The sequence below is a fragment of the Lacerta agilis genome, chromosome 1, assembly GCF_009819535.1.
Source record: "Lacerta agilis isolate rLacAgi1 chromosome 1, rLacAgi1.pri, whole genome shotgun sequence".
In the NCBI taxonomy this organism is placed as follows: Eukaryota; Metazoa; Chordata; class Lepidosauria; order Squamata; family Lacertidae; genus Lacerta; species Lacerta agilis.
In genome coordinates, this window is record NC_046312.1 from 107,836,831 (window position 1) to 107,857,811 (window position 20,981).

General features: G+C 42.5%; 1 protein-coding gene across 1 annotated transcript in view; it reads right to left on the reverse strand.

Moving 5' to 3' along the window:
- STK39 (serine/threonine kinase 39) overlaps nucleotides 1-20,981 on the reverse strand; it is a 104,480-nt gene that overhangs the window by 41,629 nt on the left and 41,870 nt on the right. The window contains 7 exon segments of the mRNA XM_033166499.1: nucleotides 6,670-6,735; nucleotides 6,857-6,905; nucleotides 9,650-9,783; nucleotides 14,915-15,016; nucleotides 15,109-15,218; nucleotides 19,395-19,450; nucleotides 20,253-20,394. Of these exon segments, the coding sequence (XP_033022390.1) occupies nucleotides 6,670-6,735; nucleotides 6,857-6,905; nucleotides 9,650-9,783; nucleotides 14,915-15,016; nucleotides 15,109-15,218; nucleotides 19,395-19,450; nucleotides 20,253-20,394 (659 nt within the window).

Below are 20,981 nucleotides of genomic sequence, written 5' to 3' on the forward strand. Positions count from 1 at the left end.
ATAAAAACATAGTCATTTAGTTTTATACCACTTGGAGAATCCCCCCCCCATCAAATACATTTTCTAAGTAGTAAGACCGCATTATAAACCACAAACTACTATCCCCTTAGACAGCAAGGGGGGGGAATCAGCATGTCTAGCAACGGCAGGGCTCACCTTCAGCAATAAATATTTAAGATATGGGTGAATAAACAAGTTTTCAACTGGTGCCAAAAACCCACCAAGGTCAGCACTTGAGATAAAAGGGCATTGTACAACTGGGTGCCAGTATCACAATTTTAGGAAATTTGGGGACTGGAAATAGCACAAGTTGCATCATACCATGTGCCACAATTAGCACTGCTTTGGCAGATGGAGGAGGAAAATAATAATAATAAAAAAGAGCTTCTAATTCGGGTCCTATTATCTCCCAGCAACAAAAGCTTTCCTTTCAGCAGGAAAGGCAAACTTATTTGTAACTTTCATAAAGAAAACAAAAAAGAACCTTCACTCTCAGAAAGACAAATTAACACATATAGAGGGCATGGCGCACATGAATCAGACAAACATGCAGGTGATAAAAAAGAATGAATGCTGAGCGGCTGACATTTAAAATGTAGGTAACACAACAGCACTTCAGCACATGGTAATGTGCAACAGAAAGCTGTTCACGCAGGGAAGGAGGGGGAAATTCGCAAGCTGCTGCCAACACTGCCACAGCTGTGGAAAGAGACAATACGAACGTCAGCTGGAACATGAGAATGCAGGACAAATTAGAGGGTAAGCACACACACACACACACACCACCAGCAGCAGCACCACAATGACAGAAATGGCAAAAAAAGCAAGCCACCCGCACAACAAACACAAGCTTCTACTGAGGCTCGATGTGTTTGTGCTTTTTTCTCTCTTCCCACATGCAATTTGTGTGAGAAGGTGCCAGAAATCTTCTAACAAAGGTCATTTCTAAGAACTCATTGTAGCTTAGTCCTGTGCTAACGTGAAAAGAGGAGACATTAATTCGGAGCAGCCAGAACAACTGCAGCTTGTGTCACCTGAAAGTGCATCTAAGATCCCGAAGGTCACCTTTAGGATTAGGTATCCCGTCACGGACTGTCTCAAATGACAGCAGGCGTTGCAAACCGCCAGGAATGAACAAGACACGTTTGTTTCACAAGCTCTCGGTCTAACTGTATGGGCTCTTTTCAGCCTTGGATGCAATTCACAAGCAAGTTGGAGAATTGTCATCTTTGACAAGTCTTTCTTCACTTCCATTGCAGTAACTGTATACAATACTTTTGTCCTTCCTCACATTCCTCGTAGGAAGGTGTTGGTGGTGGGGAGAGAGTCACCCTCTGAATTTGGTGTGTATATGATGCCTCAGTTCAGTAACGGATTGTGGAGATGCTAAATTCAGGCTAAGATATGAATACTGTACCGGCATCCATCTCACTCTTAAGTAATAATCCAGAAAGATGTAAACAATGGTTCTACACATTGCTTTCCCCAAATTTAGTAGCTATGAATACAAAAAAAGAAGAAGTTCTAAATGTCTTTGGACCAGAATCAAAAACTGATAGGAGCCAAAATTTCCTTTCCCATTAAAAACAAAAAATCTGGACAACTAGGATTTTTAGATCCCCATTAAAAGGATGTATATTGTCAACTCTGAAACAGCAGCTCAATACCGCTAGTTTAGAAATTTCATTTTTAGTTGCTAAGGTTTGAAAAATGTGATTATTTGACAATACTCCATGATTTAAAAGCAGTTTTGGATTATGAAACATGGTTCATTCAGTTTTAAGCCACTGCAACTCAATTTAAAGTATACACAAATTGGAACCATTGTCGCACTACAAGCAACTCATCAAATATTCATTTGTTCAGTTATAATTAAATACGTTTAATTACCATAAAAGATGTTTATAAAAAATGAATATCATCTCATTTAATTAAGGCAATTAGGAGAATTTATAGAGATAAAGGAGTAGCGCTTTAAAAGCATTTCTTTCAACTTTTGCTGATGACATCACACTGCTTGTTAATAGCCGTAAAAAGGTAACGGCAAGGGAAAGTAATAAAAAAGAGATTAATGTGAATTGCCATTTTACTATCCTTGGCAATCCTGATTTGGGGAATAAATTTGAGATTTTAAACATTGGTCTTATTTCCGGTTGGCAAGTGAAGAAGCTAAAATGTTTAAGAAAACAAAAAAAGTCATTTCCTCTCTTGCCTTGTTTATGCTAGCCAATTATATCTTTATGGCCCCATTTTACAGACAGAGAATTAAAAGTGTGTGACTTGCCCACACAAGCAAGTTTGAGGGGAGGCAGAATTTGAACACTGATCTCCTGCAGTCAAAGCCTAGGCCCACTATACTATACACTGAACCACACTGTCTTTGAAATAACTAATTTAATACTCAGATGATAATCAATATATTTATATCCTTCAAAATTGACCTTCACGTTTGCTAAAACATGACAACCAAATGGGTAGAAAAATTGAACAAAAGCAATAGAAAAAATGTGCCTCATAAAACCCTAATGGTGTATAATTATCCCCCCCCCCCCCAAGCTGGGGAGCAACCAGAAACTCAGGGGTACAATGTAGACTTTTCTGCAGGAGGTGGCAGGTTCAATGTCTCTGGTAAAGGTAAAGGTAAAGGACCCTTGACAGTTAAGTCCAGTCGCGACTTAATTGGACAGTTAAGTCCAATGACTCTGGGGTTGCGGCGCTCATCTCGCTTTACAGGCTGAGGAAGCCTGTGTTTATCCGCCCGCAGACAGTTTTTCTGGGTCATGTGGCCAGCATGACTAAGCCGCTTCTGGCAAAACCAGAGCAGTGCACGGAAACGCCATTTACCTTCCCGCCAGAGCAGTACCTATTTATCTACTTGCACTTTGACGTGCTTTCGAACTGCTAGGTGGGCAGGAGCTGGGACCGAACAACGGGAGCTCACCCCGTCGCGGGGATTCGAACTGCCGACCTTACGATCGGCAAGCTCTAAGCTCTGTGGTTTAACCCACAGCACCAACCATGTCCCAATGTCTCTGGCAGCCCCAGTTAAAGGGCTTCAGGTGATAGTGACTACCTCAGCTTGAGACCCTGGAGAACCCTAGAGAACCGCAAGCAGTCTGTGCAGATTATATTGGTCCAAATGGGTAGATATGGTGAGTCAGACTAAGCTGATTACTTACAGTTACATGCCAAAGATAGGATCTAGTGAAGGCGTTTTCAGCAAAAGCCTCACCACCTCAATCTCCTTTAAATCTTCTGGTAGGACACCTTCTCTTAATAAGAAGAGACTAATATCCTTTCACTCAGGCTATGTACAAACCATGTATTTAAAGCTCATGGTTCCCCCGCAAAGAATCCTGGAAACTGTAGCTTGCAACTCACAGAGCTACAGGACCCAGGGGAATCCTTACCAAACTACAGGATTATTTTGGGGGGGAGCCATGTACTTGAAATGTATGGTGGGTATGCAGCGTCATTTGGTGGAATTTGCCAGGTGGGGTAAGGGGGCAAGTGGCATATCTCACCCCTGCACTGAAGAATCCCATCTGTAGCATCAGGCCCAAGCCAGCTGAAAAGTATCTATGATTAACAAATCTCGCAATTCGCTGCAGGCACACAATAATCGGCACAAAACCAAGAGGGGTTAGACTAGATGACCCTCAGGGACCCTTCCAAACTTCCAGTTCTACAATTCTAAATGTGGTTGTCATGAAAACGCTCGAAACAAGGACTGTTGGCTCAAGGTAACACCAGTTCAACAGTTATTGAATCAATCTCTGCCAAGCCTGTGTTGTGTAAATACAGTATGTTTCTCAATGCGTATGTTTTAATGTTTTTGAACATTATTTTATTATATTGCTATTAATTGTACCGTTTTGTCATTTTGGTGATTTTCCCAACCGCCCCAGCTCCTTTGGGAAGGGGGTGGGGAGAGATAAATTTAAATAAACAAATAAACATTCCAGGGTTGTGTCACCCGGAAAGTGAATTTGTTTGCAACCCGATGTTATGCACACATCTTTCCAGGCCTGCCTGACAGGGAAGCCATCCATTTTACCACTCTCTTCCCAGACATTTCCCAACTATCAGCAAAAACCAGGTTTTACCAGCTGACCGACAAACTTTCAATATTCACAACAGCAGCCTAGCAAAGTTACAAAGGGGTGGGGGTGGGGGGTGTTGGTTGGTTATTGAACAAGCATGTTCATACCCAAAAAGGTTTAACTGAAAAAAATGAGCAATAAATACAGTGGTACCTTGGTTCTCGAATTTAATCGATTCTGGGAGTCCGCTGAACTCCCGAAACAGTTCGAAAACCAAAGTGTGGCTTCTGATTGGCTGCAGGAGCTTCCTGCACTCATTCGGAAGCTGTGTCAGACATTTGGCTTCTGAAAAACGTTCACAAACCGGAACACTCACTTCCAGGTTTGTGGCATTCAGGAGCCGATTTGTTCGGCAGTCAATCCATTCGAAAACCAAGGTACCACTGTATTCTACTTCTCCACCTTAAATATTCACATGTCAGATGCCGCAAGGCTTACATGCAACTTTCATTCACAATGTTAATCTTTTAAGATAAGGAATCTAAAAGAAATGGCTAACAGCAGGGTTTTCCTCCTCCTGTTCTACATTAAGCCATAATCTGGAAGCCTGGTGCTTTGTATAGCACTGCTACAAGTATTTTGGGAGCCTAAGTGAATACCTGAATATAGATTTGTAACCAGAAGTCTTCTTTCTCCACTTTTTTTATAATTAGGTCTTCAAGTACATTGCTGTGACATTATCAAGCTACGCAGATAAGAAGGCATGCATCATTCAGCAGGGATTCTGCAGGTGAACCTCGCTCCTTCATCCCATTAAGATAAAATAAAAATGCCCCTTAACCATTTATCCACTTTATTCGCTTGCTAACTTTATGCCTCACGGAGGTTGCTGTGAATGCATGATAAAATCAGCCCGAGAGTCTGGTGGGTGGAACAGCCGAACCTGAAAGGGAAAACATGCAGGGAATCGAGTTTTCCCATCGAGTTCCGAAGAATGGGGGAAAGAAAGTAAGATTACATATATGGTGTTCAAACCAGGCTCTGAAATGTTCTGTTCTGGCTGCCCCCTCTAGTGGCGAACATAATCATGTCCCAGTAAATTTTCTCCAGCAACAAAAGAGCACTATGGCAGATTTAGGATTGTACGCACATGCATTTAAAGCAAGTATGCAAGACCAAGGGAACAGGGGAGATAAATCCATACAAATGTGCTACCATTCCTGCTCTTCGTTTGCTTTCAGTTTTATATCAATGGTGATAAAATCACCATTTCTGATTTCAGAATATTAACACCTAATCTAGGTGTATAAACCCAGAGCTACCCCATACAGATTAAATTTTTGAAAAACAAAGTAACTGTGCGCAATGAAGAGCATTCTATTCTGCATCTCAAAATTATTTTTCTACTGCGATTAAGTAGTACATAGTTCTACCCATAAGACTATACAGTAAATATGAACTGGGAAAGGAATGGTGAAACACACCCTAATGGCCCTGTGCTGGACTCCCAGCTCCCATCTGCCTTAGCCAGCAGGGACTCCAACTCACATCAGTTCCAACCAGCATGGCCAACAGTCTATGATGATGGGACTTTGGAGTCCAGCAATATCTGGTGGGCCACAGGATGCCCCCCCCAAAAAAAACATGTATCAAGGCCAAAATGCAAAATCTGTCATAAAACTGTACTCAGGCATTTGACACATTGCACCTGGAAATACTCATGCACTATTTCCAAACAGAACCTCTTTCTCCCTCACAGCAGCCCTTTTCTCGGAAGTCAAGGACTGGTTTTATCAGCATGGTTCTTAACAATAAACAGCAATGACTCCCCAACCTTTATTTTTCATACCCATACAACGGCAGCTTTGCTGCAGTACTGTGGAGCGCTCATTAAACATATTGAGCGTATTATAAATCTCCTATATAAATTCTAAATAGCCTATATTGTTGCTGGTACAATCGTCGGCAAAGGGCAAAAAATAAAAAGTAAAGGGTAGAAATATTCTAACATGAATGGAATTATACTGGTACTTCAAATTACTACATTTTAAAAAATGGAAAACACCATTGTTTCCCCCCCCCTTTTCATCTGAACCAATATTAAACACTTGCAAGTGCACTGCTGCCCTCTGCTGTATATTTCAGTACTAAAATACAGAAGCAAAGTCACCCTGAAATATTGCTTCTCTATATAGATTGTAGATAAATCTTATGCATTTGTGATGGGAAAAAATTACATCTCTGTGTGAGAGGAAATTGGCTTTCAATATCTAAGAATAGAGTAGTACAGTATCAGCTCCAGGCTTTAATCATATTAACATGTATTTGGTCAAGTAACGCAACAAAGGCTACTCAGCTATAGACTCTGCTTTGCCAACCGCAGTTGAATATCCAGCATTAAATAATTACAGTGGACAGCCACTGTGCCTTGGAGAGCTGATACGCATTAACTCAAAAGTGAAGAAGATCCCAGCAGGATTGAACCCTGAATGGACAGGTGGGCATGGTTTGAGGAGAAATTGCTTTGCAGGCCAACTTGGGACCCCCTGGCAGTCCAAAGCAATTATCCCCACACCCCAACAAAGAGGCTTACACTTTAGGGAATTAAAGTTGTGAGAATCCTTACCTTTTTGGCTCTTTGTCCTATGTCAGGCGTCTTTGTAAGCAGTTTTTCAATCAAGTATTCTCTAGTCTGCAAAGCAAAACATGCTTATAATTAAGGCCGGACAGCCCCAAGAAAGTAAAACAAACAAACAAATAATCAACTGATATTAAGACAGGGTCAGTTTACTTGTAGCACTAATTATTTTTACCTTTGCTTTCTGGAAGAATTTGCATTTTAAAAGTTCTGCTGCTGTAGGCCTGAAAGAGATTAAAAGTTAGGTTAGAGCATAAACACAAAACACTTTCCTAATATATACAGTTCAATACACTGCTCAGTACACAGGATTTAATGTATTCAGCAGTGACAGCTGCCATTCAAAATTCCAACATTAAACTTCCAGTGATTAAACATATTTTTTGAGATAGGTATTCAGAAGGGTATTGCGAGTACCATTCTGGACACGCACGCACAGAGAGAGGTACATAAGTTTTCAAAAAGTATGACTTTTTTAAAAAGACTATTACAGTTGCAATCTACATTTTTATCCGTCCTTTGGTACCCAAATATTGCCTTGAATTTTAACCCAACTTACTGTTTTAGGTAGGGAAGGGGGGGAGTATAAACAGTCCTTATTTTGCCAAACTGAAGTTGGCTGACAATATATATTCTTTATTTTTATTTTAAAAGGCAAACAGTTACTGGGGAAATGCAAACATTGTATCTTCAATAGATCAACATAGGCAGCAAAACAAAAACCCCAAAGAAATTATACGTATTGGAGGTATGTAAAAAGATAAGGCCTTCTAAACATGCCTGAATAAACAGTAGCATTCGAGGTGGTGGCCGAGGCACTAATAAATCTCATTTGGCTCATCTCACCTTGAATACTTTAAAAACTGTTAATTGTAATCTAGAAATAACCGACTGGAAATTTGAGATGCCTCTCACATAGCAACCCAAGTAGATAAAAGCCACTTTGTTGGCTCAGCAACTACAGCCAGAAATAGTGAAAGCTCTCTTGGCTGCTCTTGGGAAAACGATGACACCACTGGCAACATCTGGAAAGACCTAACCATCACTGCACCCTCTGCCTCCTCTGATCTACAGAGCAGCACCTAATGCAGTGATCCTCTGGAAAGTGGGGGGAAAGAGGGTGGGAGCAGCTTTGAATAGGAACAACTGTTCTGCAAACACTGAGAAAACCAAAAAAATGTGGGTTCAAAAAGCAGCTGTACTTCACTTTTGCAAAAATCTGAAGTAAAAATAAATTAAGATATCAAATCGCCCGAGAAACCTTACATTTAGCCAGTTCCTTTCATTGAACTGATACATATGTCTCTCTTGATATACCTCTTCTTTTGTGTGTGTATTCACTTCCCATAAGCACATATAGTTTGAAACAGGGCTGGTACCAGTCCGGTTTCACATTTGCTCTGTATCCACAGCAATATTCCACAGCTGCAGCAAACACTCTTTGCAATCATTTGCAATCAGATGTGGAAGGAAGTTCTAGATCAGTGCTCAATCTGCAGCCAGGGCGAGGGCTATAGGACTTTGATGGTGCCGTTAATCGAAATGAAAACAGGAACTTTTTGCAGCGAGGGTTGGCATATTGTGGGATGCCAGATGCTAGATATATCTATCAAGCTACTGTGAACTTTAAAGAAAAACCACAACTTGTGCAAAACAAAAATATCAAACTTGTATTATTATTATTATTATTATTATTATTATTATTATTATTATAATATATTTCAAAGATGGATAGTCCTGATGCCTTTTCCCAGGAGATAACTGCTCATCTGCTTTATTTTATTCCAACAATGAAACAGTAGGCCATTTGTGCACAGTTAGCAGCTTAGTAGAAATGAGTTGTCTGGAGCATTCCAGACTGAATAACTAAACACATTTCTATCTGCTGCCAAGTGGCAAACCTTTGCTTTCAAAGCACATGCCCTGGGGATTGAGAATTAATAAGAAATTAATAAGAGAGGCAGTGGAAGGCTAAAGAATTTGAAGACAGGATGCAGAAGAGAAGAAAATCAGGGACTCTTGAAGAATTCAAATGGCTAACTTATAGCAGACATTCGCAACTCCAAATTTCTCAGTTATGATCACAACTGCTCCATTTGAACTGGAACAAACAAACAAACAGAATGGGTGTGTGGCTTGTTTCACCGTTCTTATTTGCAATTAACCCAAGTAAGATCACTGGCAATAAACTACTGACATTTCTTTTATACCTTGATCTTAAGAAATGCAAACACATTATAGCTACATTTCTCACCTTCCCCCAACTAGACTGCCAAACAATCACAGCAACCTTTGTGAGAACTATACGGTACCCAGCCCTGAATGGGTGCTATTGTCCAGCAGGTCAGGGAACTGTGGGGGATAGGGGTAAGGGGGGGTATTTGTCCCATCAAACCAAGCATCTTTGCTTCTATCACTGCCACTTAAAAGAGAAGAGAAATATGTTTTTGAGGTGCTGGCTTGCTTTTGCGGACTGGGTAAGGTGACTGAAACAGGTGGGTGGTTATCTGAAGCCCTGGGTTATTAAAAAAAATAAAAAATCTGGGATCTGATCTCTCTCTCTCTCAACCTCAAACCACCACCACCCCCTTCTTCTTTTTTCCGGAATAACATCTCAAATAATTACTGAGTTTGCCCAAAGCAAGATTCAGAAAGATGCCCATCTCTAGAAAAGGATGATCAGGAAACATGGCTTCCCAACGCAAGAATAATGCATGTAAGTCTTCATAGCCAATGTTCCTACAGACTGGAGTTCTCAGAATTAAATTCTCAAGTGTGCTGAAAATGGCATCTTTATAACCCAACATGATGCCCAATATATTTCAGATGGACCTTTAAACAAAAGAAACCCTGTTAAACAAGGCAGTTTAAAAGTTATTCCCTCCCTTACTCCAGAGAAGCTTTGCGTAACTTTCAGCAAACTCTAGCCTTCCTACCTCCCTTACCCTTTTCTTTTAAAGAAACATACCTTTTAGAAGGGTCTTTCTGAAGACACAGCGAAATTAATTTTCTAAAGGACTTGCCATACTTTTTTGTCATTTCTTTATCTTCCACACCCGTTTCCAACGTGGGAGGGTCATTTTGCAATGTCAACATTAATACCTATTTTAAAACCAAAGGCAACAAGAGGAACGGTATGAGACAAACAAGTTAAAACAAAAACTATGTCATGACAGAAGTTAGAAACATATACAAAAGGCGAATCAAATCATGATGAGAGTCTTGTATTTAGCATTAACTCTCCTAGGAGACCTCGTCTGGACAGAATCAAGTATACACTTCCGGAGTAACACTAAATACATTACTTCTGGAAAACGAGCCACCGCAGCCGCTATACGGCCATGGAAATTTGTGCACCAGGCTTTTTAGACTTGTCTACCCATGTACTGGGGACGCAGGTGGCGCTGTGGGTTAAACCACAGAGCCTAGGGCTTGCTGATCAGAAGGTTGGCAGTTCGAATCCCCGTGACGGGGTGAGCTCCTGTTGCTCGGTCGTAGCTTCTGCCCACCTAGCAGTTCGAAAGCACGTCAAAGTGCAAGTAGATAAATAGGTACCACTCTGGCGGGAAGGTAAACGACGTTTCCGTGCGCTGCTCTGGTTCACCAGAAGTGGCTTTGTCATGCTGGCCACATGACCCAGAAGCTGTACGCAGGCTCCCTCGGCCAGTAACGCGAGATGAGCGCCGCAACCCCAGAGTCGGACACAACTGGACCTAATGGTCAGGGGTCCCTTTACCTTTTTACCCATGTACTATCTGAAACCCAAGAGGTGCATTGGTTGCTAGGTGTGAAATATATTGGCATTATTTTCAGCTATGCTACCCCACTATAGGGGGTGGTTCTGGGGGCCCAAGTACTGAATCTTTTTTGCCAGAACCAATATCCTGCCATTTGACCTTTCAAAAAACCACTTACACGGCAGCAGGACACACTGTAGTGCTAAGTGAGATCCCAGCCATCTGTACCTTCCTAATTTGCTCGGATGCACTCTGTACACTCATGCAAGTTGTGTCATGAGCCTACGCACTGGAGCCTTTAAGGACTTTGCACAACACCCTTGCTAACAGGCATACAGTACACTTTTTGAAATCAAAACGAAACCGGGGACTGCTATCTTCAATACGTCTGTCTGCTATTGTTACTATCAAACTGAGGGGCCAGAGGTCATCCACTTTAATAGCATAGCACTGAGCCAAGAGTCACGGAAGTTGCAACACCAGGACCAAAAACATACCAGGTATCTGGTTTCTTAGGCACCGAAAAGTTTAAGCCTGTTTGGTTAGGAATTTACTCTGCTATATTCAGCTCTGTAAAGGGTTAGTTTCTGAATATGTGAAACTGGATCCTAGGAATTTGCAGTGTTTTTCCAGCCCTGTGACAGACACGGCCAAGGAAAGTCAGCTTGTTCAAACTTGTCCTATGGGTTGCCATTCTTTTAAGACCAGTGCCCAGGACATCTAAATATCCACTGCAAAATATACACACTCATATTATGGCAACTATTCCTATGTCATTATATAAATAGGGCATTCACTTTCTGTAAGTTCATAGCCCCTTTTATGTTCCTAAATAAAATTCACTGATGACCCTAACATATGTTTGGGTATTTCTGGGGGTCTTTGCCTCATAGACTCCTGCCTTATTATTTCTGTATTGCATGAAATAATGAAGGAACGTAAGTTGTATCTGTCCTCCATTTTCTTTTTTAGGCCTTTTTTAGGTCCATCACCCCCGGTATAAATTACCAACAATACTTCAAGCAGAAACCTAGAACAGATTCCCAATTCCTACAACCGGCAAGATTAATATACACCTTATGCATTATAATTTTAATTAACACATAATTCATACATGACTCAATATTTTAAATTCCTCAAAAAATTACTTCATATATACTAATTTTATTTCTGATTAAAACTGGATGATTAGAAGGCCACAAAGATTCACATATGAGCATTTACAGATGCATGCAAGCATAAACACCTTAAAGATGCCTGCGCCGAGTGGATATAAGCTTGTCACTCTCAGTCAGTCCCATGGACTGAAAGCGTAAAAAATGGAAAAGGGGGGAGGGGACAATATTAGCACTGGCTGTGCAACTGGCATCACCGATGTTGGCACATCCTTTGGGGGAAGGATATAGGGAAGGAAGAAGGGAGGAGAAGGACTTCAGCAAGTCAACAGCCTAGGACGGGGGTCAGCAACCCGCGGCTCTGGAGCCGCATGCGGCTCTCTGACACCCTTGCAGCGGCTCTGGCCCGCCTGAGCTGCGCCCGCCGCGCTGCGCTTGTGGCCCGCCTGCGCCGGCCACTTCTCCAGCTGGCCGGCGGCGGCCCGCCCTCCAGCTGGCCGGAGGCTGCTGCTGTGCCTCGTTTCTGCCAGCGCAGGTGCAGCAGCAGGCAGCAGCAGTTTCCCTCCTTGGCGCATGTCCAGGAGGTGCTTGGCTGCTGCTGCCGCCATGGAGTTGCTGCGGGCTGGTGGATTCAACGAGGCGACGACTCGACGAGGTAAGATCTTTGCGAGACGCCTCGCCTGCCCGGGGGGTGGAGCCGCGGGAGGAGGAGCGGCACAGTGGCCCCGTCGGCGCTCCGGGCCAGGAAGCAAGAGCGTGAAGTTGATCAGCTGGAGTTGTGACTTCTTGCAGATGGTTCGAGTCCTGGGTGGTTTCCTTCCTCCTATCTTCCCGCCCCCCTCCTCAAGCCCCATCGCTGCCCCCTCTGTGGATCTTTCCCTCGCTGGATCGTTTTCGATCTGGCAAGCGGAGACCGGGTCTCTCTCAATTAGCCACACCTGGCGCCCCCCTTCCCCGAACACGCACGCTGCCACTCGCACGTTGATCGGAAGCGGAGTTAGAGATTTCTCTTTCCCCACCTCCCCTTTGGGAAAGATGCGCAGGACCTTGACGCTCTCCCCTTCTCTTTCAGGGGGTGCATCTCTGGGGACTTGAATCGTAGAATAAAACATAGTTTATCCAAAGATCTCTCCCCATCCCTATTTTTATGGAGTCTTTTTTCGGCTTCCCTTCCCAGCATTGCCTGAGAGGGCTGCCCTGGAATATTGCAACTTTCCCCCCTCCTCTCTCCAACGTGAATTTTAGAGGAAGTTAAAAAGGGGTTGTTGTTTTTTAATCACACGTTTACCGACAGTGGGGGTAGGTGGGGGGTTGGCAGCGCCTCCTTCGCTCCCGGATGTCCCCGAGGGGTGAGTGAGAGCGAGACCTCCTTTTCCTGGTGCCCGGCGTGGTGCACTCCTTCTTCTTTCTTTTCCTTCATCTCCCTCTCCTCCTCAGCGTGTCCAGCTGGCCGGCTCAGCTTCTGCTCTGCCCTGCCGCTGTGGCGGATCAGTTCAAGTTTGCCCCTTTCGTCTATGATTGCTTTGGGGTGGTGTGTGTGTGTGTGTGCCAAAGCTTCTTCGGTGCGTATGGGAGACTTTGGCAATCGTGGGAAATTTCCATTTAAAGTGGTGTGTGCGTGCGTATCTCGGTATGTGGCGGCCTGCCTTTTAATGCCTTTGATATTGATAATGCAGGGGGGGGGGAGTAGAGAGGGGCCCCATTTTTACCTGTGCCTGTGAAAACCGGGTGAGTTGCTGAATTTGGGGAAGGGGGTGGCGAAGCCAGTGAAGAGGCCTGTCGCTGCGTGCATGGATCATCAGCAGGAAGTGGGGGCTTGTGGAAAAGCCCCGAATCCAAGAGAAAGTTTTCTTTTCGATGCCAGGCTTGTCAGTTTCTCCAGCAGGCAGAGGAGGAGGGCATAGCAACATGTCTCTTGTTCCAAAGTTGTTTTGTAGGGTTTTTTGGGTGGTGATGGGAAGCTCCCAAGGTTTACAGAAGTACAGAAAAGGGGGGGTGTAAATAGTGTTTTAAATGTCGCAATGGTTTTGTTGCGGCTCCCAGTTTGTTTGTTTTCCTTCGGAAACGGGTCCAAGTGGCTCTTTTTGTCTTAAAGGTTGCAGACCCCTGGCCTAGGAGGAAGCTGCTATGCAGACACTGACTATAAGACATTTTCAATGTTCGGATCTGTTTGCTCAGACCTTTTTGGCCATCTTAGCGATAGTGCGTGTGTGCATGTGTACGCACTTACGCACGTTTAACAGACCCCTGAATCAAAGCAAACATCAAGTTGGCACATCAGTACACCTGGCACTCATACAAGCCCCAAACAACAATAACTAGCAACGCCGTCCAATCTTGCAATGCATATCTCAACCTTCACATTTTCGGATTTGCCCAGGAAGGGCTGGTATTTTACTTGGTAGCTTGACAAGATTTCTTTTAAGCACACAAGGGATTCATCACAGGCCACTGTTGCGTGTTATTTTGGCAATCCTTTTTCAGAAAGAAGCTTATGTTAGTCACCTTAGAGAAAACAAGCTAGAAAGCTCCGGTGCCTACTTTTCTCACGGTTCCTAACCCACCCTATTGTTTTCATTTGGTTTTAATAATTGGGTTTTGTGGATTTTACTGTATCGTATCGTAAAACTGTGTTGACAATTCACCACAGAATGACATCCTGCTTTCCTTCCATGGGACAACTTGCTACTCCAGGCATCCCCAAACTCGGCCCTCTAGCTGTTTTGGGATTACAACTCCCATCATCACTAGCTAACAGGACCAGTGGTCAGGGATGATGGGAACTGTAGTCCCAAAACAGCTGGGGGGCGAGTTTGGGGGATGCCTGTGCTACTCCATGAAAGGTGGGAGGCGGGAGAGGGGGAGGGAGGGAGAGAGAGAGAGACATACTGGCATATTCTCAGAAATTTGGGTGACCTGGCTTGAGTTTCTCTCTTTTTTTAATTACAAAAAAAGTGTTTCACTGCTGTTTCAAAACAGGAAGCTAGGCTGCCCTCAGCATCCCAGTGGCATTCCCTCCTAAACTGGGAAAGAAGGCTTCACAGGAGCAACAGTCCATCACAATGTAGTGTTGCTCCCAAGAACGCTCCTGGGAATGGTGCTGCGTGGTTTCCACTGGGCAATCTGTACCAAAACAGAAGAGAACACCATTGGACTGCTGAGCACTTTTTTGGTCACATGGAAGGAGGAGGATAACGCCCTCAGGTGTCTCACCATCTAAGTTCCAAGATAGCACACAGAAACCCCTTTGCAACATCGCTTCATACTTTTAGCGGGGCACAAAATGAAGGGAGGGGGGAGCGAATCACAACAGTGCTGTCTATGCAATGCTACTTTTTATACAAAATTAGACTTCGTTCTTATTTTCTGAACTATATTTACTTTCATCGGAGGATATTTGTGGTAAGGTGCAGCTCCTGTTGCTAATTCAATGGCTGTTATTCCAAAGCTCCAAATATCAGCCTTGAAGTCATAGCCTCTCACCTATTGCATGAAAACATAAGACAGACAGGTTAGTTTAGCGCTGAGATGCTGAACTCGAGGAAGCCCAGGAGAATCGTATATCACACAGGTACCTGTTCCATGACTTCAGGGGCCATCCAACATGGAGTACCAACAAATGTCTTTCTTACTTTGTTCCGAGTAACGTCTCCTCCTGTGGCTAAAAATGCACTAACGCCAAAGTCTAGGAATAGAAGAGACAGGAAACCCTTTTAGTGTTTGATTAGCTTATACTGAGGTAACCATGCTATTTTCACTTGGATTCCTACATAAAATATGAAACACCTATTTAAATGAAGCTGTGAAGTTAAATGTTCTCTCAGTAGGTGTAACAATAACACTTCTATAAACTGCATAGTAAGTCATAAGACGCATTTCCCCCTCGTGAATCATACCTTTAAATAATATTTGTCCTTATGTATTAAGGCATGCAAAACCCATGGACATGAACAAGAGGTCTATTGCTTCCAAAGCAGCATTCTGGGTCAGTTTTGCACACGCTCCATTGAGAATTTAAAGAGTGTTATTTTTAGCTATGCATCAAAGTTTCAACAGAGAGCTGCTTGCACAGTTATTTCATATTCTGCTTCAAGTAACTTTGGAAGTTGCAAGATCAGAGAGAGAATTTTAAACAGTCATGTGAGGGCTGTGGGAGAAACTGATTAAGATGGCAAGTGTGGGTGTAAATAAAGAAGCAATTAACAAAAGCAGTCCTGCTGCTTGAACAGACTAAAGAATTCTGGATGACAAGGGCTATTTCCTATATTGGCTAGGCAGGTGTTTATGGGAACAAGGGAACTGTTCTTATTTTGAAGGTTTTTTTTTTTTTTAGTTCTGTGCTCAAGGATATACCACATCCTCAAAGCCACATGCATGCCTTTTTCGTCTGAACGGCCTTGTTTTTTCCAAAGATATCCACAACGCAACTGAAACAGCAGGAAAGCAGAAGAGTTTTTCTAGCATACCATGGAGGAAGAAAAAAAAATGCAACCCTCCAGAAAAATAAAGAGTCACTCGATCAAGATGCTCTTTGTGAGACATTGATCAAAGGAACAACAGCAGCTCGCTTTTCCTGAGTGCAGAGAAATCTTTATCAGCATGTGTTTCTTCTGCCCCCTCCTTATGCAGCCAGTTCAAATTCACTGGTCCCTGGAATAAAATTACAGCACCTTAAAGTAGTGGCATTCTGAATTTTTACTAAAGACGAGCCCTCTGTTCTCGCTCCTGATATTAAATAGCAAGAGTTCAAGAGGGAGGAAGAAAGAGGGAGGAACACAAAGAGTTGATTAAACGATATGGAGTGTTGTGGTAGACAAGCAGATCACAGCAAACATCGCCTTCACCAATGAAGTCATTACAGATAATTTAAGAGGTTGCCACCAACACTTATCCAATGCTGTTAAGGTGTCAATAACCCGCGCAAACAAGTTCCCAGAATTATTCTGAGCCTGGGGTGCCAAATTGAATAATGGGGGGGGGGCAAGGTAAGCCCCACATAATCAATCACATGACGCGACACACACCCTATCTGAATGGCAATGTCCATCAACTTGGGGGCCCCTGCTCCCTCAAATATTTTAGGGGGGGTGAAGGGACCTCAGTCCCTAGGGGTTGGCTCCCATGTTCTGGACTAATACAGTTATTACCACACACAAATGTCTGTGAACATAGAAAAAGAAATAAAATGTAGGGGGTTACATGGAAAAAGGAAAGGGGAAAAAACATGTTAGGCAGACTTTGTTTTATTTCGGCCAGTAGGTATTGGATAGTTCTTTATTATTATTATTATTATTATTATTATTATTATTATTTAATGCAGGCATCCCCAAACTCAGCCCTCCAGATGTTTTGGGACTACAGGACCAGTGATCAGGGATGGTGGGAATTGTAGTCCCCAAAACACCTGGAGGGCCAAGTTTGGGGGTGCCTGATTTAATGCCTAGTATTCTGGAAATCTAGTATCGTGGGAATATAGGAGATCCAATGGGGAAGTACATGTCTGCCTGAGCTATGGCAAATGACTGCTGTCATGGACAATACTTTGACTCAGTACCACTGTCTCTGTATCTGCCATCAATGTCCTATGAACTAATCTCGCAAACTGACAGCTCACACCAGTCAGAGATAAGCAGCACGAAAAAGGTATCTCCTAAACCACGCTCATCAAACCCTTCCGCACAGAAACCAGGATGTTGTTTGTACACATGCCATACAAATGAAAATATTGAGGATCCGTTATGGATCTTTCACATGTCAGATTTTTCATGGTAGAAGGAAAAGCAGTTTTCTGAGTGTGTTATTCTGGAGTAATTGCTAAATAAAGCCGACGTCATGAGGCAGCGCGCCGAAAAAATCTGGAAGAATACAGCAACTAGGGCTGAGCGATACCTGGTTTTCAACATTGTGATATATCAGCAGCTAAATACTGGGATATGCTGATATATCACAATGTCTCCTAAGGTGGTAAGAAGCAGAAATACCCCATCGCCCAGTCTTACATTGTGAGCGAGCTGGAGGAGCATCAGAGTTTGTTGATCCCCCTCAGCTGGAGGTGGGAGGAAGCCTCCTGCCCCCCAGCTGAATGAGCCCCAATGCCTCTCAGGGTCACTGTGGAAAGCAGCTCATGGAAGATCAAAACAGATATGATATTGATATTATGTAGGGAAAAGCAAGAGAGAAAAATGTGAGTGCCTAACACAAGTTGAAAAAGAGACTAAAGAGAAGGAGACAGCTGCTTATGACACCTCGGACCCGAGTGAAGGGTTGATGAATCTCCTGAAAAAGATGTATGCTGATGGCGATGATGAAATGAAGAGGTCAATTAACAAAGCCTTGGGTTGAGAGCCGAGAAAAGCAAGTCAAAGAAGATTTACCAATAGATATTTGAACAAATACCCATCTTAAATGTACATCTTCTGTATGGGGCTTCTGCTGAGATCAGAGAAAGAGTGCTGTTTACATAATCTTCCACGCAAAAACAAGTTTTACATTTCAGGTTGGAGATGGGAAATAAAGCATGCAGAAAAGCTTTCCCTTAAAGTTAAAAAAAGCAACCATACCAATACCAATGGATAAATGAAAAAATTGATCAACACCTGCTGAAGGCCCGGAGTATGGGGTCGAAATGCTAGCAACAAGATTTCCATTGTTCTGGAGGTTGGGGTTTCAGCAGCTTGCCAAAAGCTCTTTACAACTCTGCCTGTCTACCAAAGTAAAACTATGCAAATACATGAAGAGCATTTTTTTTTTTAAAGTCACGTAACTATGTTGAGACCTAAGCACTGTGCCAAGATGTAAGCTTAAAGTATACAAAACTGTCCTTACTGTGGAACACTGGTCTTTAGATGGATCAGTGACCACAATGAATTAGCTTCATGAAAATCTTTCATCAAGTAGCCTAACTACAAAAGAGGTACAAAATTAAAATTTCCAGCCTTGTCAATTTATGTCTCCTTGCTATTTTGATAAAAAGCCAAGGAAAAGCTTTTGATTTCCTCCCTGCCCCCGGACTTGTTAGAACAATGGACCATAGTGTTTTTTTAAAGGGACATCCTTGTACTTACATAGTATTTTGTACATTAAAAAATCACTTTACTATGATATATCAGTAATTTAAAAAAAAACTGTCAATACTACCCAACTATTGTTTGGTTCCCACCCACCCCACGGACACCAAAGATTTTATTAAAGTTTTCACAATACAGTGAAATAATACCTAGAACAATTAAAATTTAAAAAGGAAAGAGAAAAGAACTAGAAAAGATAGAGAAGAAAAGAAGAAGCAGAGAAATAACAAACATTGAGGATAACACCAATAATAATAATAATAATAATAATAATAATAATAATAATAATAATATACCTTAATGTTCAATCCACATACAAAGAAGTGAGTCATCCCTGCTCTCACCTGAAGAAGCTTCCCTCCTCCTCAGCCTCACACCCTGAGGAAAACCCACTCTGACCAGTCTTCCACCCAGGTCTCCCACTTCTATCCATCACCTTTCTCTATGTATCTTAAAAATAAAGTTTTGCAGAAGGAAGACGTAGCAACGGCTTGCCTAAGGCTTTCTCAGTAAGGTCATGTGAGTGTTGAAATTTGAACTGAGGATTCACCAGCTCCCGCTCTTAACCGATGCTCTGACATTAGCTTCACACCTTGCAAGGATTAAACCTCACAACCCACATAAACATTTTCTAAGTGCACAGTGGGTGCTTCAGCCCTATGCCTCGTCCTCAATGAACACCAGGGCTCTTCAACCTGGTAACATTTTAAAAAGGTTAAAACTTCAATTGGGTCTCTTAGCACATTTCAGATTCTCCATACACATTTTGAAGCTTTGATGATCATGATTATTACCTGCTATTTGTACCGAGCCATCTTCCCCCAGAAGAATATTACCAGCTTTTAAATCCCTATAAAAATGGATGAATAGGAGTCATTTCAGTTCAAGTAAACGAGAATATGATCACACTCGACGGATTTTTTTTTTTGTTGAGAAACATGCCACAGGATAAATTAAAAGCTACTCAAAGCGCAGTGATTATATGATCTTCTCGTTAATACTGAAATTGCCACTTTTAAAACGAGATTGCGAAAAACGGGTATTATTCCACGCACTTGAAAGCTTATCTTTTTAATCACATGTCGAGCTGGAAGTCTCTGCGGTGCTGCAGATCACAGGATATAAAGTGCCCCCCCCAACATCTCGAAATGCTATCCCCTTCAAACTGCTCCCACTCTACTATAGCAAATAAAGGGTTGGAGCAGGTTGAAGATTCCACCAACAACCACCCCATTTAATTTCTTTAGATGAGGTGACATAGGAAGAGAACCCGAGTGGAAACCAGGAAGCATCAGTACCCACAGCCACACATGTTCTTCTTCCTTCTCTGTTCCTCTCAGCATCAAATTCTGGGCACCAGTCAGAAATGAGGAGGCACAATTCAGCGTTGTGGTCTGAAACCTGCGGTTCAACAGACACCCTCCTGGCTGGACTTCTCGTATATGACAAATACTTTCTTACTCCAGCTTGCATTTCAGGGTAGTGTTTTTTGTTCGTCTTGTTTCATTGCAATTTTTTAATTGTTTTATTCTCCATATGGTTTGTTTTTACATATACCGCTTAGAAATGCTAACAATTAAGGGGTATGTAAACGCCGTTTTAGAAAATCATGGAAGGGAAATTAATACACACGGCGCATTAGCTTTTTTTACCTGTGAATCTGTCCATTCCTGTGTAGATAATCTAAGCCTTCCAAAACCTCTTTAAGAATTGTTGCTATTATTGATTCTTCAAGGACGCCACTCTTGTGCTCTCCTCTGTTGACCACATACTTTATTATGTCCAGCATGGATCCTAGATTTTATACATATACATATAATGGAATAAAAAGAGAAATATTCTTTTTAGAAAGTCATCTTGCAATTCAAGCTTAATGATGTATACTTTAGCATTTGGTTTTCAACTCAGCCTTGACATACTGTACATACAAAACAAAATAGAAAATTCTTTCCAGTAGCACCTTAGAGACCAACTGAGTTTGTTCTTGGTATGAGCTTTCGTGTGCATGCACGCTATCTGAAGAAGTGTGCATGCACACGAAAGCTCATACCAAGAACAAACTCAGTTGGTCTCTAAGGTGCTACTAGAAAGAATTTTCTATTTTGTTTCGACTATGGCAGACCAACACGGCTACCCACCTGTAACTGTACATACAAAGACCTCCAATAAGTAGAGCTTTGCTGAATGTTACCTCATTAACATTTTTGGTATAGAGATTGTGCTTTCAGGTGACCCAAATACTTTGTACAGTTCCAAACACAAACATGAGCATTTGCCACAAAAACCCTTAAAAACTAGGGCCCTCTCTCTTCCTTGGGAGTGATCTGAGCCAAATGATATACAGTGGTACCTCGCAAGACGAATGCCTCGCACAACGAAAA